We start from the raw sequence: 17,196 nt of genomic DNA, 5'->3' as shown, positions 1-17,196 counted from the left end.
ATGGATTCTGTGGGACGTGGGTCCGGACGGGAGCCTTGGCCATCCGGACGGGCCAAGTTTTTCTTGTCCGAAAAGTAATTCTGGAATTTTCTGCAGGGCCGTCCGGACGCAAGATGTTTCCATCCGGAAGGAGATCGTCCGGACGCTATTAATGGCCGTCCGGATGCTCAATTTACAGAACTTTTTCTTAGCTTTCCAACGACGCTGATTTCGTCCCAATCCGATATTTGAGTAAGAAGTTATGATCAAAATACCCGAGGGTGTCCGGACAGTCAACTGCAACCGCCTTTCCAAAGTAGCACTGAAAGCTTCAATAATAAGGCCGCGTCCGGATGGTGTTGCCCTATCGTCCGGAAGGGCACTTTGGCTGCACGAAATTACCATAATAAGGCTTGGAGCGTCCGGACCTTGAAGGTTGACGTCCAGACGGTTGAACTGGGGCACACAATTTCCATATATGAAGCTTGATCGTCCGGACCATGAAGTCTGACGTCCGGACGGTTGAACTTTGTATGCACGTCTTGCCTTATAGAGAACATCGTCCGGACAGCCGTCTTCTTATAACTGTGTCTTGAGGCAGTAACCCCAATACTTGTCAAACACTGAATGGCGTCCGGACGGTATAACCACGTTGTCGGGACGATTTGCCGCTACGTCCGGACAGATGCAATCTTGAACTGTTCAAAGCTTCTAGACACTGATGGGCATCCGGACGGAAAGATCTCGTTGTCCGGACGGATGTTGCTGACTGATAAGCGTTGGGACGGAATACCACGTCGTCCGGACGGTTGACAGGGAACTGAAATAAACTTCCTTGAAAACTTCACAGAATCTTCTTGAAGACCATAGCTGAAGAGTAGACTCTGGATAAAGCAGCATCCTTGTGAAAGCAGAAACATTACATAGAAGTGATTTTGTCCAACAGAATGCAGCCAATACAAAAACTAACAAACTCTCCCTTTGGCCATTCTGGGACAAAAATCACTTGACCGGTTAAAAATACAATTCCGATCCAAATAAAAAATTACTCCCCCTTTTTGTCATAAAGGGATAAAGGGTAAAACAGAGTAATGAGAAAAACCACACAACAATTACTCCCCCTCAAAAGTACAAGGGTAAACAGAGTAATAATATCCACAGACAAAAAACTTTCTAAAATCCAAAACAATAGGAAAATAGAGAAAAGTCTGCAAGTGGCTCAAAAGAGAGGAACATAAATCCTCCAAGTACCAAATCCTGCTGATCCACTGAAATTAAGTAACGGAGAGAAATCCGTAAAAGCTGGATTTGTACTACTTCGGCTTCTAGCTCTGGAAGCTGGGAACCATGGACTGAAAAATCTTCAATCTCTTGATTTTGTAAAGCCCGACCCTGATTATCCGTAGATTGACATCCTCTAAGTAACTGGTATGCAAGATAAATGAGGAGAGTCACCACTGAACCTCAAAGTGATGTAGATCTGAGGTAATGCTATGGAAGGCTCTGCATGAGTTAGGGGGAAAAGCTCATCTTAATCCTGAGACCTTTGGAATTTGAACATCTAACTTCAACAACAATCAGTTTTCCAAATGATCCATCTGTCAAACATTGTGCTGGGAGTCGCTGGATGTCATATTCCTTAATCAAAACCAACCAGAAATATCTCCAAAAGTACTATTAGATCCTGTTAGTTCCAAAAATAATGTGATATTTAAGATGGCTGTCAAATGGATGCCAAAGAATTACAAAAACAAAGATTGCAATTCAAATGACTAGATATATCAATATCAACCCAACAAACAGGCAGAATAGGATTTTCATGCACACTATCTCAAGAAAAAATCCCAACAAATATTCCAATATTCTAAAAGCACAAAAACTTAAAAGAATAACAGAAGACACAATGAAGATCATGGGATGAGAAGAGATGTGTAAAGAATGCTAAAATCTCGGGAGAAATCCACGAGAAAAACACACAACATGCCATGAGAAATCAATAAAAATGCAAAGATGTGTATATGACAAAAAAAGGAACGCAAGTCTTAAACTTGTTGAGAACCTGTCCAGATATGTCACTTAACCATCTGGACGGTTACGGCTAGAACAGCGTATGACAAGACTACTTTCGTCCGGACGCTTCACACTGAAAAACATAAGACTGAAGAAAAATTTATAGAATTTTAATTTTTCTCAAGTCAGTTTCAGAACACGCATGTATAATCCACTGATAACACAATCAGGGAGCATCTCAAAACTAAGCAGAGATATAAAAGAGAGTTGAGAGTTCAATCAGCACAAACATTTTCCTGGACATAGAAAATTCAAATAGACAGCTCAACTCATGCAATGCGTGTGTGTGTGAAGACTTAACCCACAAGGTATGACTATCACAGAAATGACAAAGAGCAACTAGATTTCTAGACAAGAGAGAAAATATGTGACAGATTAGCCAAAAGTCAAACCTTATGACTTACTAGGGCCTAGCCACCCTCATCTGATACACTTCCCCTGAGATGCAACACCTAATTGTTTTACTTGTACCATGAAGGACAAAGTAAATTTTTTACTTGCACGTAGAGGGCAAGGCATATAGCAAATTCAGCACATAAGTAGTGAATATACAATTTAAAGTGCATAATTCATATGATTTACTACTTGATTCTTATGGTGCTGCAATCTAGAGGGAATGCCAGAGTTTTTAGGTTCTAGGTTCAACTAGCATGTGGTCAATTTGGCCATCTTATCAAAAACATCTTCTCTTATCCAAAAATTCTTAGAAACACAAAGTCAGAGAAGGAAAGATGTACCTTTAGGGGAGTCGTTGATAGTGCACATTTTTCATCGCATGAGAAAAAAAGCTATCCAATTTTTGCATATATAGGAAAACACTTGGCAAATTATAGTTAGAAACTCTCAATTATATCTAAGCAAAGTAAATTAATACCCAAAGAATTGAGATATCAGGAGAAAATACATGCAATTATCTAATATGCCAAGAGAAAAAATATCCTGCAAATTCTCCCAAATTTTTTTTTTAAAAAAATTAAAAAAAAATGAAATATGGAAATGACATCATATGCAAGGCAAGATCAAACCTGATGATGCCAATACAGAAAAACAGTCGCTCGACCTACTTTTTCTATCTTCCCCAACAAGTACCTGCAATGTTCTCTCAAGAGAATAGGGGGCACAACAATCTGGTTCCTAGATTGCATAGTAAGCACACAAATATAACAAGTAAAAGTGCAAGCAATCAAACCTGATGCCTTAGGATTAGGAACCGAATCCTAGGCATGAACACATTCTCCTGCTAGGTACGTTCATTCCCCCTCATGGAGTGAATGGTCTCATCACTCTTGACCCATACCTGCTTAACCCTTAGGGATGGTTTGCGGGTCATGTCCATGTTGGCCATACTCCTGAGCATACCTTGTATTAGGCTCAACAATCCTTCATAGCCATGGCTGCCATTGGGCTTCTGCTGCTTTCTCTTGTAGCGCCTTGATTTGTTCTTCTTTGGTTTGCCACTCTAATTGGCAGGAACAAACTTTTGCTTATGCCGTGGAGCCTGAAGAGCCATCGGAGGTAGAGTGCCTGATGTAGCTCTTGTTAGTAGCTTCCTCTGAACCTTCAATTTTTGGAGCTGTGGACATTTGGATCAGATGTGACCGGTGATGCCACAGTGATGGCAGGTGGGCAAGCTTCTTTTGTTTGAATGTTTCTTGACATTCTCTGCGGAATTAAGGTTAGCATTCTTACAAACAACATTGCCCTTACCTTTTATATGTCTCCTATGCGGAGGGACATATTTTGCTAAGGAAGAATCTTCAACTTCACTTTTACTCAGAGCATCCTGCTTAATCCAAGGCTTGTGGGATTTCCAACAAATAACAATTTGGCCTAATATGACTAATCTTCCCACAGTTATGACAAGTAGGGACAAACTTACCATGAGCTTGTGTACCTGTATATTTGGATTTGGGCATCACACAATTATTCAAGCAAGAATTATCCAAACAAGTAGTGTTTACTATCACAGGCTTAATAATACTGGAATCTAATTCAGAATCAGAAGCATGTGAAGTAGAAGCACTCAAATCATCAACAATTAAACCAGGCTTGTTAGAAATATCTGAATGAATACACAACGTGCTTTTCAAATTATCACTTGAGAATTTTTTCAAGAGATTTTCAGATTCCTTTAATTTATTTCAAGTGTATCAATAATATCAAATAGCATGGTATTCTCAGATCTCAAAGAGCCAATCAAAGCATGTGATTCAAATAATTGAACAATCAAAGACTTTTTTTCTTACTTCACCTTTTTAAGCTCTTTATGGGAAACTTAAGAATGTTGAGCATTCTTCAATTTATTAAAAACCTTAAAGAGCTTAATATCAGAATCCTCATTAGAAAACTGAGAAGAATTAATGATAAAATGTGTAATAAAAAAAATAGAAGTCACAAGAGATGGAGATCATACTCAGGAAATAAATCCTAAACAGAGTGTACCCGCTTTGATACCAATTGAAAAATTAAATGGACTTCTAATTTAACAAGTGTGTGTGAACAGTGTGCAACAAAATATTAAATGCGGAAATTAAAGGAGACAAATATTTTGTTGACAAAGTGGAAACTCAATATGAGAAAAACCACTCCGAGGCAGCCAAACCCAGGATATCCACTATTCAGAAGACAAGACTAGATACAAAGTAGTAACACTCACATACCTCTGATGCAGTGGTCGTACCTTGCTCTCTAACATGTAACCCAACACGAACGCCTCCCAGCCAGGTCTCCTACCTGAAGGGGTATTCAATGGAATCCTTTACCTTAGGGCCAACCCCTAAGATAGATTTCACAGCAGATCAAATCACACACTGGCAAAGCTAGAGAGCTAGCAGATCTTCAATATCTCCCTAAACACCCTCTCTAAGCTGTAGAGAATTCACCACCGAATTCTGTGTTGAAAGCATGCCTAGAGCCTCTTATTTATAGGCTTAGGAAGCTCTAAATTAGGTCAAAAACGAATTATGTGGTACGCGTGTCCAGACGGGAGCCTTGGCCGTCCGGACGGGCCAAGTTTTTCTAGTCCGAAAAGTAATTCTGGAATTTTCTGCAGGGCCGTCCGGATGCAAGATGTTTCCTTCCGGAAGGAGGCCGTCCGGATGCTATTAATGGCCGTCCATGCTATTAAAAAAAAAATGTGTTTTTTACTTGTTAAGGGATACTTTTACGTTTAGGTGTCTAATACATGTATGAATGTGTGTAAGTATTTTATGTCTGTATGCGTGGACTTGCATCTAAAGTACTTGTAGACGTGTCTTCAAGTCTGTTGGGACACAATGTCGCTCCCTAAGACTGCTCTAAAAATAGGCATGTTTGGGCGTGATGTCGAGGTCCATAAAAAATTTGAATTTGTCTCCCTTAACACCAATTAGTGTTAGGTGGAATGGCAACTCACGATTCGGCAAAGTCTACGCTGGCCCAAATCGAAAAAGGAAGCAAAACATGTTCAAGTGATAGCAGTATCCTTTAGGCTTTGGTTTTCACCCGTGCCACATTGAAAAGGAAGCAAAGCATTCCACCTTCACTCCTTTATAGAAAGTGAATGCCCTTCCCATTCAAAGTCAAACCCAAGGAAAAGGGCTAGCCACATTTGTGCTATCACCCCAAAAAAACTAGTCAATTTTAAGTTTTTCATAGAATTCCTTATAAAACTCATTTTCACCTAATAACTAGGCAATGTGAGACTTAGTACTCATGACCATCTTTATAAATCACTTACTTTATGTGAACTATTCATCTCTTCCCAATATGGGACCGGGGTGTTACAAACTCCCCCTCTTAAATCGGTGCACCAGTACCACATGACATGACGTTAATAGGTGGCTCTGATACCATTTGTAACGGCCCATGAAAAAGCGTTAGCCACATCTGCGCTATCACCCCAAAATGACTAGTCAATTTGAAATTTTTCTTAAAATTTCTTATAAAGCCCAGTTTCACATAATAACTAAGCAATGTGGGACTTACCACTCATAACTATTTTTATAAATCATCCACTCTATGTGGGCTACTCATCTTCCTAATATGGGACTAGGGTGTTACAAACTCACACTGGCCACCCCTCTTCTCTCTTTTTTTTTTTTTTCAATTTTTTTTTAATTTTTTAATTTTTAATTAATTTTTAAAGATATTTATTTTTTATTTTTTAATTTTCTTTTATATAGTGCCACATGTCTACCTCAGCGGTTGACATGTGGCAGACTGTTAAAATTTAGACGAAAAATGTAACAGAAGTACCAAATAGGTTTTAACCCCTAACTAAGGCATCACCTATGAAATAAATGAAAACTCAAGTACTAAATTTAAAAAAGCTTCAAACTCAGGTACCAATAGAGTATTTAACTCTAATCTTTAATATAAGTTTAAGCTGTTAAATAACTGATGATTTAACATAGTTCAAAATAAAAGTCTTAAAAATTGAATTGGCTTTATGATTTATTTTCTATTTCTGTTAAATATAGTTTCGTTTGTTAAAAAAAGGTTTGAACTACTTCAACTACTTCAGAAATAGGATGCAGGGACTTTTAAGATACCAAATATTCAAATAAGAATTAGAAAGATGTTTATTTTAAGAGTACCCAGCAACTATTGCTTGTTGAGAAGCTAGGAGCCTACGATGCTCGTTAAAAAAGAAAAAGCCTATGAAGTCTTACGGTGCTTGTCACATTACTTGTCAGTTTCACAAATCAGAGTTAAAGTAAGTGCAAAATTTTAAACAAAAAAGTCTGCAAAATTTTAAAGTAGGTGTAAAATAAAGTCTGCAAAATTTTCAAGTCATGCCTCACAGCCTTTAAATTAAACAGTGCGTTTTTGGTAAAACAAAGCTGAAACGTTGCATTTTGAAAAAAAGAAAAAAGAAGAAAAAGAAAAACAAAATAAAGGTGGGCTTGTGTTATCTTCAACCTTTGTAAGTTTTCTAACATAATTACAGAAACAACTAAAAGCATGAAACCAGGAACAGAAAAAATAAATCACGGTAGAAGGTAGGCAAACTTGCCCCCGATGAGTTGGTGAGGTTGGGCAATCAAAGCATAGGTAAGAATTTTACTAGGGTAAAGAGAATTTTCGGAATGTGAGGGGGAGGGAGGGGGGCATTTGATCCCACTCGACCCCCCTCCTTCCGCCCCTACTTGTACACAAATTTTGTCCAAGTGACTTGTTTTACAAACTCGTAAGAAAAAAGAAAAAAAGAAAAAAAAGGTGGTGGGGCTAGCTAGGTGGGCTATTCTGATAAATGTTAGAGATCTTTCTAGTGTTTTTCTGAGGTCCTTGTATGTTGACATGATACCATGTTTTTAATAAAGAAAAATTATAGCTTAATTTCTCTCTCATAGTTTTATTAAAAAATACAGGGTGTCATGTCAGCATGGGATCTCAAAAAGACACTAGAATGAGTTCTAGAATTCCTTATTAGCATTAGAGAATAGGTAAGGTCGTAGGGGCCATTAGCTCTAACTAGCATTGAAAATTTAAGAAGGTATTTTTTTCTTTTTTAACTCTAGCGACCAGCAAGGGCCGTGGCCCCTCTGGCCTATGAATGCATCCACCACCGAGCTCTCTGCTTGACTTTTCTTAATTGTTAATTCTCAAAATAGACCTCAACCATGCCTTGTCCCCCAAGTTGAGATAGACATCTGTCAACATCCCCCTCCAAAAAGGAAAAGGAACGTAATTAATCATTCTTAATCTTAGTGCTCAGAATAATTTGTGAGTTGCATGAAATTACTATGACACAGAATTTCTAATGGCAAAGACTGTTTATGATAGTAAGGCACCTAAAAAGATCCTGTCTTTTATTAATTGAATATTCAGAGCATTAAGTGACGGACTAATTACGCCATAGATTTTAATCAACTTGTTTATCACAAAACTCTTGTTTCGTTGAATACATCATGCAGTGTTGAATGGAAGCAAAAGATTTTTTTTACTTCCAACGAAAGAGAGAACATTGAATTTAGGCAGCTCTTTGAAGGATGCACAAGGCCTTATCCGAGCTAGTATTAAATTTCTAAATCATGAATAATTAAGTTAAACTGTAATCGAGAAATTCAGCCAGCATTGCCATACATCAATCAATTCAAGTATATCTTCACCACAAAAAGACCTACATTTTCTTAATTTTTCCTGCAGGAGAAAGAGTCACTCATAATATTATGTTGGCTTCTTTTGTATCATGCATGGGATTTTCATTTTAATGTTATGATAGAGGTACGCAAGGCAGGTCAAGCAGTTCAGGTAGAAACCAATTGTAGAGTACTCGCCAGTACTCCATCTTGCTAGGATGCTGGTTTCAATGAATGTAATTAACATAATATTCTACTAGCCAATCTGCCTTCTAATCTTTCGTCACTTTTGAAAAAATATACACAAACTTTAAAAAGTGGCAATTTAGCTAGGTTATATATCCATCTTTCAAATTTTTTTTTTTATTTTTTTCAATTTCAACCCTCCGTAGAATTTTCAGTTAAATCCTGTCAAGATTTTTAAAATGTCCACTTTTTTTTTTTTTTTTTTTTTTTTTAGGAAAAGAAAGAAAAAAAATTTGTTAAGATTTGGGTGTTGTTTAGAATTTAACGGAATTTGCAAAACTACTCATGCCTGAATCTTTGAAAATATTTATAATGTTTTTTTTTTTAAAAAAAAATAAACACAAAGGTATTTTGAAAATTTTGATAGGATCTAACGAAAAATTCAAACGGAGGGTTGAATTTGAAAAAAAATTGAAAGATTGATATATACCATAGATTGACACTTTTTAAAGTTTGGATACATTATTTCAAAAGTGATGAAAAGTTAGGGGTAATTAGGATTTAGGTGTTAGTTTCATCATTGCTTAAAAAATATTGCAAAATGAAGAATATGTTTTGGAAAAGTCTTCATACCTTCTAAAACTACTACCAAATTGACAATGATCCCCTCTAAACTACCGAAGATTATCAATATCCCCCAAGGCTAAAAAAAAAAAAAAAAAAAAAAAAAAAAAAAAAAAAAAAAAAAAAAAAAAAAAAAAAATCTATAAATTTTTTCAATAAGACAAAAATATACCTATAAATTCAAAAAAAAAAAAAAAAAAAAAAGAAGAAGAAGAAGAAAAAAAAAAAACTAGCTGATTATTTTGTAAGAAATGACTTCCCCCATATCTCACGGGTTATAATTAATTAAGCAAGTGCGTAGAAATTTAAACGCCTCCAATCTCACTCAGGGGTCAACTTAATATAGCAACCCTGCCAATCTGCCATATGGTAGATATTATTTTTATTTTATAATTGTCTAATAATGGTGATCTGGCATTTTAAATAAATTATTTTATTTTATTTTTTATTTAACAAAGATTATTTTAAGGATTTATTGGGAGTCTTACGTCAGCTTTATTGTTTGAATGCTGCATTTCTATGTTAATATTGCCAAATAGAAAACAAAAATGTTTTGAAATGGGAAACAAACTTAATGAATTTTAACAAATTTTCATTGAGTACAAAATCGCGATTTTGATAAGAAAGTCCATTCCATACCGGGACAGACGGGAATAGGATTTTCCATTTATATTGCTATATATATACATCCAGTAATTCTAAAATTTTAAGAAAGTAAAGAGGATCGGTGGCTCACTTTTTTTTTTTTTTAAGTAATGAGAAAGAGGACTAAAACACGCCATTGAAAGACTTTATCAATTAAGTCAAAGATGTGCCCTTTTGATCATGGGAAATGCTAAAATGATAACTTTAGCACGTGGGCTCCACCTCAATGTACTTTGAGGTTGTGCACTAGTCGTGCTAAGAGTTGTGCATGAATCACAACCCTTTGATCATCGACCTTGTCAACCAATCATACATATAAAATGAAATATAAAAGTATAGACGAATCATTGACTTTCACTATTAAGGTGTATCGAAGAGGCAAGGAAGAGGCCTATGTATTTTTTATTTTTTATATTTTATCAGGGTATCCTAGTTCACCTATAACCGAGCTATCTCTGGTCCGCTACCCCAACAGGCCCACCCGAGGGTGGTAGTCAAGGTCTTCCCAGCGCAGGCGCCAAGCCAGGATCCGCAGACTAATCTCTAGTCCAATGTCCGACGCCACTATAGGCATTGGGCCTTAAATTACAAACATCTGGTCAAAGGCCCGAAAACCCCCCACACAACTTGGGAAACTAGCCCCAAGAGATTGTTTGCATTTAGAAGAATTCGAATTCCAAAACTCGGAGAGTGATATTCCCTCAAAGCTTCAAGCCTATCCATTAGGCCAACCCAAGGGGTAATACCTTACTCTAATCTGCCTATGTATTTGCATGCATGTATGTATATAAGGAAGAGTCACGTGACTCACGTTAGTTTAAACTCTATAAACACCTGCTAGATTCTTACTTCCATGGCTCATTAATAACATATATAGCAATGTCTGCATTTGACACAAATGCCACCATCTCAAAACACTACGTTAGCTTCGCCGGAAAATCCATAGAAACAATTGTCGCCGACAAAGGTGGCGACATAGATGAATGGTTTCACCAAATCCTTTCGTTATATGCTGGAAAACCCACTGTAGTAGGCTTAGACACTGAATGGAGTCCCAGTAAAAAAGCTGCAATCCTGCAGCTTTGCATAGATGAAAAGTGTCTAATCGTTCAACTCATTTACATGGATAAAAACATCCCCCAATCGCTCAAGAGCTTTTTAGCGGACTCCAACTTCACTTTCGTGGGGATTGAGGTTGCCATGGACATAGCCAAACTGAGGGATGGGTACGAGATAGAATGTACGAAAAGTACAGACATTGGCAAGGTGGCAAAGAGTCGGTGGCCAGGAAGGTTTCGTGGGCCCAGCTTGAAAGAACTTGCATTGGAAGTGGTGGGTCTGAATATGAGGAAGCCGAAAGATATTTGCATGAGTAATTGGGAGGTAAGGGTGCTGAGTGAACAGCAAATCGAGTATGCATGCATTGATGCCTATGCCTCTTTTAGGATAGGCCACAAGCTTCTCATGGAAGAATAAGGCATCTTATTGACATAAGAGTTACAAATACTCAAAAAAAAAAATAACTAAGAGTTACAAAATTATAAATTAAATTTAATATTTTTAAAGTAAAAGTAGAAAAAACTTATAACGTTAAAACTCTTTCTCAATCTATAAATTGCGCCCCCTTTTACATGAATTACTTCTTTTCTTTTTGTTGCATTTTGAGTCGGAAAACCTTTTCTTGATTTTTTTTAGTGTAAAACTTGGCTAATAGCAACCACTCTTTCTGTTTATTTAATTTGCTGAATATATATAAACCTGTGGCCTTTTTATTTTCTATGAAATTGTAACTTGCTTTCTTTTGTTTAATGCATGGTTTTGGTCATTATAATTCTTGTTAAATTACTATTTATCTCAAAAATTTAAGTTGATAGAAAATTATAAATTTAATTATTTAATTAATATTTGAACCCCCTCCCCCCCCCCCCCCCCCCTCTCTCTCTCTCTCACGAATAGGCTCGAATTCACACGTACATGAAATATTTAATTGAAATAAGAAGTGAAATGATATAGACAATGTTTAAATTCAAAACCTTTGTAACTGATATAATGTTTTATCACCACTTATCCCAAGAACTTAAGCTAATAGAAAATGATAAATTTAATCACTTAATTAATATTCTAATCATTGTCATATGCATATGCGCTCACAACTTGATATAATTAAAGTTCAAGGCCAAAAGTTTGAATGGCGAATTTTTATTTTTATTTAATAATGCAATAATTTTTTTATAGTAAATATAATATATTAAAAAAATTATTTAGAAACAATTTTTCTAACATTTTAAGATGCAAAATGTTATTTTTGTAATGATTTTTTTTATTATAAAGTAACTAGCTATATGGTCCAAATAGGACTTCCTCTATTTTTTTTTTTTTTTTGTAAAATAATTGTTTAGCCACATAATAGATCAAATTAGTTAAACAGATCTTAGTTCTTTTATGTTTTAGTTAAGAGTACGTTTGACACTGTGATTTCACAGATAAAAAGTGTGATTTTGAAATAAATCATAGAAAATATATTGTTAGGGAGTGCATTTTTTTTTAAAAAAAAATTACGATTTGAAAATATAGAAAAATCTACGTTTTTAAATAGCAAGCAAGCGTGTGCTTTTTTAGAAACGTACGATTTTAAATGCTAAACTGCAATTTTATCAAAAGTTTATCCATGTTCTTAAAAAGCGTGTTTTAAAATCGCTAGCTAATTTTAAATTGGACGTTTCCAAATCGCAAATCCAAACATATCCTAAGCATCTTACTACATATCCAATTAATCGGTTATGGTTAGGCAGAAGCCTAGGCACCTGTCTTTCCCCGCATAAGTGCCTCCATTTTTAAGTGGAAATTAAAATTCTTGTTTTTGACTTGAAACCTAGTTTAGTTTTAGAGTAACATGATTTTGTTCTTTCTTAATCGGTACTATAGAAGATAAAGATAATGATCATCGTGATCAAACTCTTGATAAAGTTAAGAGCAGATGATGATAGAGATATGTTAGAAAACATAGAAACATACCCCAAGGATCTGTATCCAATTGTTTCACATTGGTTTAACGTCTCCACATTCAATTTCTTCTAACTCATAATGTTGGTGTTTGCTACTAAAGCGAATCACATATATTCCAAAGTTTAAATATCTCACACTTACAAAACCAAAAAGAGGGAGAATTTGTGTGTATACATGCTCTCACACACACATTTTGTAGTAAAAATGGTTTCACTATAATGCCTTGAACTTTAATCGAGATTTGGTATATCCCAATTGGTTTAGGAGAGTGTTGAATTGGATTAGGAGTATGTTGAAGTGGATTTTGGATTTCTGCTTGGAATTTCCAGCCGAGTGAACGTTCAAAGTTTCCCTCGAACGATCACTAGTGAACATTTGAAGTTTCCCTCTAACAATCATTGGTGAATGATTGAATTTGGATTCGAACGTTCGAAGTTGGATCTGAACATTCAAAGTTGGATCCTGCCTATAAGAAGGATATTACATCCATTAGCAACAATTTTTGCCCCTTGCAGTCCAGAAACCCTAGGGGAGATATATATATATATATATAGAGAGAGAGAGAGAGAGAGAGAGAGAGAAATGATGGAAAATCTTGAGGTTGCTCTAAAGAGAGGTAATACCTTACTTTAATCTTGTCACTACTACCCTTTTTTAGCATGTTTCCTTGAGTCTATCTTCTGCTATTAGCTTTGTAGCCTTAGTTTGTGTTTATATTAATAGTTTAAGCTTTTGTGTTGGGTATTGAGTCAATTTTTAGTTTAGTTTAGTTAGACCATGTTCAGCATTGTTAGTTTATTGGCTACGTTCTGTTGACAAAATCACAATATTGTAAGTGTGTTGCTATAACAAGGATGCCGTAATTATTCAAAGTCTTCAGAATATTCATAGATTATTTTCCCAACTTGGAAAGCCTTAATATGACAAGTTTCAATGTTACTAGCTTCAGAAAGGCAATTTTCAAGTTGTCCAGAAGATTTTGCCCGTGGTACAGCTTAGCAAAGGTGGTTCCCTTGTTACTGTCCGGACAGCCCAGAGGAAGCGTCTGGATGCCCACCAATGTTCGAAGAAGTATCCGAATACCTTAGCAGACACCAACCATAGGGAACACATGTTCGCATAGATGTCCGGACAGCATAGCGGACACCTAGACCCGAGAGCCCCTATTCACACAAGTGTCTGAACAGCAAACTGAAGGCTGCGGACAGTGGAGACATCATGCAACTGTCCAGACACTATGGCTATGTCGTCCGGACACGGAGACTGAAGATTAAGGAAGAAATGCGTGAGACCGCGTGAAAAGAAATCGGTTTTTGCTTACCGTCCAGACGCCCACTATCTTGGTCAGGATGCCACCCAGAGAACTCCAAATTAGTATTGTATTAGGTCTTCTAAAGCCTATATATAGAGGTCTCTACGCATGTATTCTTTAGATAATTCGTTACTGAATTCCATTGTGCTAAGAGAGAGTGTTTAGGCAAAAATTGTGAGATTAGCTAACAATCTTAAAGTTTTATTTATGTGATTTGATCAACCCATTGAAGTCTAGTTTAGAGAGAAGCCTTAAGCTAAAGGAGTCTATTGAAGACCCCTTCAGATAGGAGGTCTGGTTGGGAAGCGTTCACGTATTGGTACGTGTTAGAGTTAGAGGTATGACTACTGCATAGGGTTATGTGAGTACTACTGCCTTTTAACTAGCTTTGTCTTCTGAATAGTGGATTTCCTGGATTTAGCTGCCCCGGAGTGGTTTTTCTCTTGATAAGAGTTTCCACTTCGTCAACAAAATATTTTTCTCTTCTAAATTTCGTATTTAATATTTTGTTGCACAATTGATCACACACACACACACACATTAATTAGGAGTCACTTTTTTATTTTTTTTACTTGGCATTAGAGCTTGGTACACTCTGTTTAGATTAATTTCTTGAGTGTGATCTATTACTCTTTTATTATTATTACTATTATTATTATATATCATGTCTCAAAATCTTAATTCTTTTCCTGCCTTTGATGGCACAAATTATGGTTATTGGAAAGCTCGTATGCGTTAATTTTTAAAATCTATTGATATTTGGCAGATTGTAGAAACTGGTTGGACTAAACCAAAGGCTACAACTGCCAAGCTAACTATTGTTGATACAAGCGCACAACTTTCTAATGACAAATCCCCCATGCACTTTGTCAAGCACTTTCACCTGCGAAATTCTCATGAATTTCACATTGTGAATTTGCTCGTGAAGCATGGAAAATTTTGGAAACAACATATGAAGGCACGAAAATTGTCAAATTCTCCAAACTTCATATAATGATTTCAAAATTTGAGGAAATTAAGATGTCTGAGAATAAGACTTTTAATGAGTTTTACACCAGAGTCAGCGACCTGAGGAACTCGATGGTGAGTCTTGGGAAGAAGGTTTCGGATGTGAAACTCATTAAAAAGATTCTGAGATCTTTGCCTGAGCTTTTCAGAATTAAAGTCACAACCATTGAAGAAAGCAAGGATCTAGATGATATGAAAATTGAAGAGCTCATGGGATCTCTTCAAACTTACGAGTTTTCCCTGGCTCTAGTCAAGAAGGCAAAGACAATTGCTCTCAAGGCTGCCAAGAAGAAAAGCAGAGTCTCCTTCGATGAAGACACTGATGATTAGAAGGATGCAGTTGCTATGCTTGCCAAGAATTTTGGTAAACTGATGAAGAATGACAGATTCAAAAAGAAGTTTACAGAAAGACTGAAGAGAGCCCCCAAGGAAGCTGAGTCAGAAGAAGCTAAGAAGAAGGATCCTATAGGTCTTAGGTGGTTTGAGTGCTCAGGCTACGAGCATGTAAGGGTAGATTGTGGGAATCTCAAGCAGGTCAAGGGGAAGGCATACAACGTTTCTCTCAACGATGAATATGAAGAAGAAGAGATCCCATAAAAAGATTAGAAATTTCTGGCCTTCATAGCACCACATGAATAATCTGAAGGGTCCCAATTCTACTACTCTGAGAGCAGTGATGATGGGGAAGAGGCCTACAAGATCCTCTATGTCAAGTTCTTGAAGCTAAGGGAGAAACACCAACAACATGTGATGGAGTTGAACAGTTTGAAGACTAAGAAGAGCACTTTGCTTCTCAAAATCACAAATGTGACGACTTTTTTTTTAAAAAAAAAAAAAAACATACAAACGGATCATTACAGTGGCATAACTATTTGTTGCTCAACCAACATATGGCACATGCCCCATAACATGTATCTGATAATCAAAGTTATATCTAATAGCAAAAAACCTAATGATACCATCATAATTTCAACGGAAAATCATATCTTAAACATAACTTGTTGATTTTACAAAAGAGCCATACACATGTCTATCTGTTTAAGGCTTAACATCATTACATCATATAGCAAAAGAATGGCTTATACAAAAGAATACGTGACACTCGTGTCACAAGCCAAATACAAAATATACCAAAAGAGAGGACACCCTAGTCCATCCCATTACAACTGTCGCTGTGGGCCTCAGTCGTAATATCCCAGATATAATGCAACTAGATCGTCATCTAATTCTAGAGTACCTGCAGCCAAAGGAGTAGCATCTATACAATTGTGGGGGTGGCCACATCCGTATAGGTGAAAAAATGAGTTCACCGCCTCAATACATAATACCGAGACCTCAATGATATTAAACTGACTGAGTTTTCGCAAAGAATCGACTATTCTTTCTAATCTTGCGTACGCTATAACATCTACCAATTTTATAGACTTTTGTTTGAAAAACCCCCATAACTGATATAGCGAATACCGACTAATAGAAAACATTTAAAGCATATTATGTAGCTGTGAACATATATAGAAGTTCCAGTAATCCCACCTTGGAATCTTCTACATATAAACTCATCTACAATATATTACTTTTGATCAGTGGCTTAGACATATGTGCATACGATCACCCCATTATAGGATTCACGCCTACACATAAGTCTTAAGCAAGAAAACATGGCAACTTACTCTTCCATACTAAGATGTCATCTCTCCAGAATACGAGCAACACCATATCTAATCGTATTTCAGCTTCGTGCCTTGAACATCAGTTGATCATGCGAGCACTAGAGTGAAACTCCAATATGCAAGCACGTTTATACTGAAGAACAATGATAGTCAACCTACTTACTCATAGACATGCCATTACTCATTTTTGGGTAACATGAACATCCTTGTACATTCAAGTTCAATGCTTTTTAAACACATGAAACTAGGCGATAAAAATATACATATGCTCTTTCCCATTAAGACTCATATGCATACTAATATGTCTAGCAAAACTACTCATAACATAAAAACATCACTCATAAAAACAATGCTATATATGCTTATGTAAGTTTCTGTTTGTATTCCTATGGGGCTTAGGTCCAGCACTAATATCTGCCAGGTACCCTGGGACTTAGGTCCCCCAATAGTTCGTTTATGCGTTCATGTTTCATGCTCAATGCTCATGCTCAAATACTATATATTTAATTTCATGATCATGCCTTTAACACATGCTTTTAATATAAATCCATAAACAATTTAACACATCAATTCATCACTCAACATTTGCGTAATTTAAATCCCAACAACAACAGTCAATCAAAAATTTCAAATC

At 36.2% G+C, this 17,196-nt stretch overlaps 1 protein-coding gene across 3 annotated transcripts; it reads left to right on the top strand.

Moving 5' to 3' along the window:
- Positions 1–10,318: 10,318 nt before the first annotated feature.
- LOC133875989 (3'-5' exonuclease-like) lies at positions 10,319–15,811 on the top strand. 3 transcript variants are annotated; one of them, XM_062314280.1, is made up of 2 exons: positions 10,319–10,949; positions 14,651–15,811. In XM_062314280.1, the coding sequence occupies exons 1-2, from the start codon at positions 10,446–10,448 to the stop codon at positions 14,876–14,878; spliced, it is 732 nt and encodes a 243-aa protein (XP_062170264.1). In that variant the 5' UTR covers positions 10,319–10,445; the 3' UTR covers positions 14,879–15,811. The 3 variants fall into 3 exon arrangements, with proteins under 3 accessions (XP_062170264.1, XP_062170266.1, XP_062170265.1); XM_062314282.1 differs by lacking the exon at positions 14,651–15,811 and adding an exon at positions 13,522–14,427; XM_062314281.1 differs by lacking the exon at positions 14,651–15,811 and adding an exon at positions 13,516–14,427.
- Positions 15,812–17,196: the final 1,385 nt, after the last annotated feature.

This window comes from Alnus glutinosa, chromosome 8, assembly GCF_958979055.1.
Source record: "Alnus glutinosa chromosome 8, dhAlnGlut1.1, whole genome shotgun sequence".
In the NCBI taxonomy this organism is placed as follows: domain Eukaryota; kingdom Viridiplantae; phylum Streptophyta; class Magnoliopsida; order Fagales; family Betulaceae; genus Alnus; species Alnus glutinosa.
Note: the sequence above shows the minus strand (reverse complement) of the source record. Positions and strands in the feature narration are given on the sequence as shown.

What these genes read in the sequence shown, in the direction of transcription:
- LOC133875989 (XM_062314280.1), top strand. Translation starts at nt 10,446, where the DNA reads ATGTCTGCATTTGACACAAATGCCACCATCTCAAAACACTACGTTAGC. An exon ending in TTTGCATGAGTAATTGGGAG is followed by an intron (nt 10,950 to 14,650) that starts GTAAGGGTGCTG and finishes GATATTTGGCAG; the next exon opens with ATTGTAGAAACTGGTTGGAC.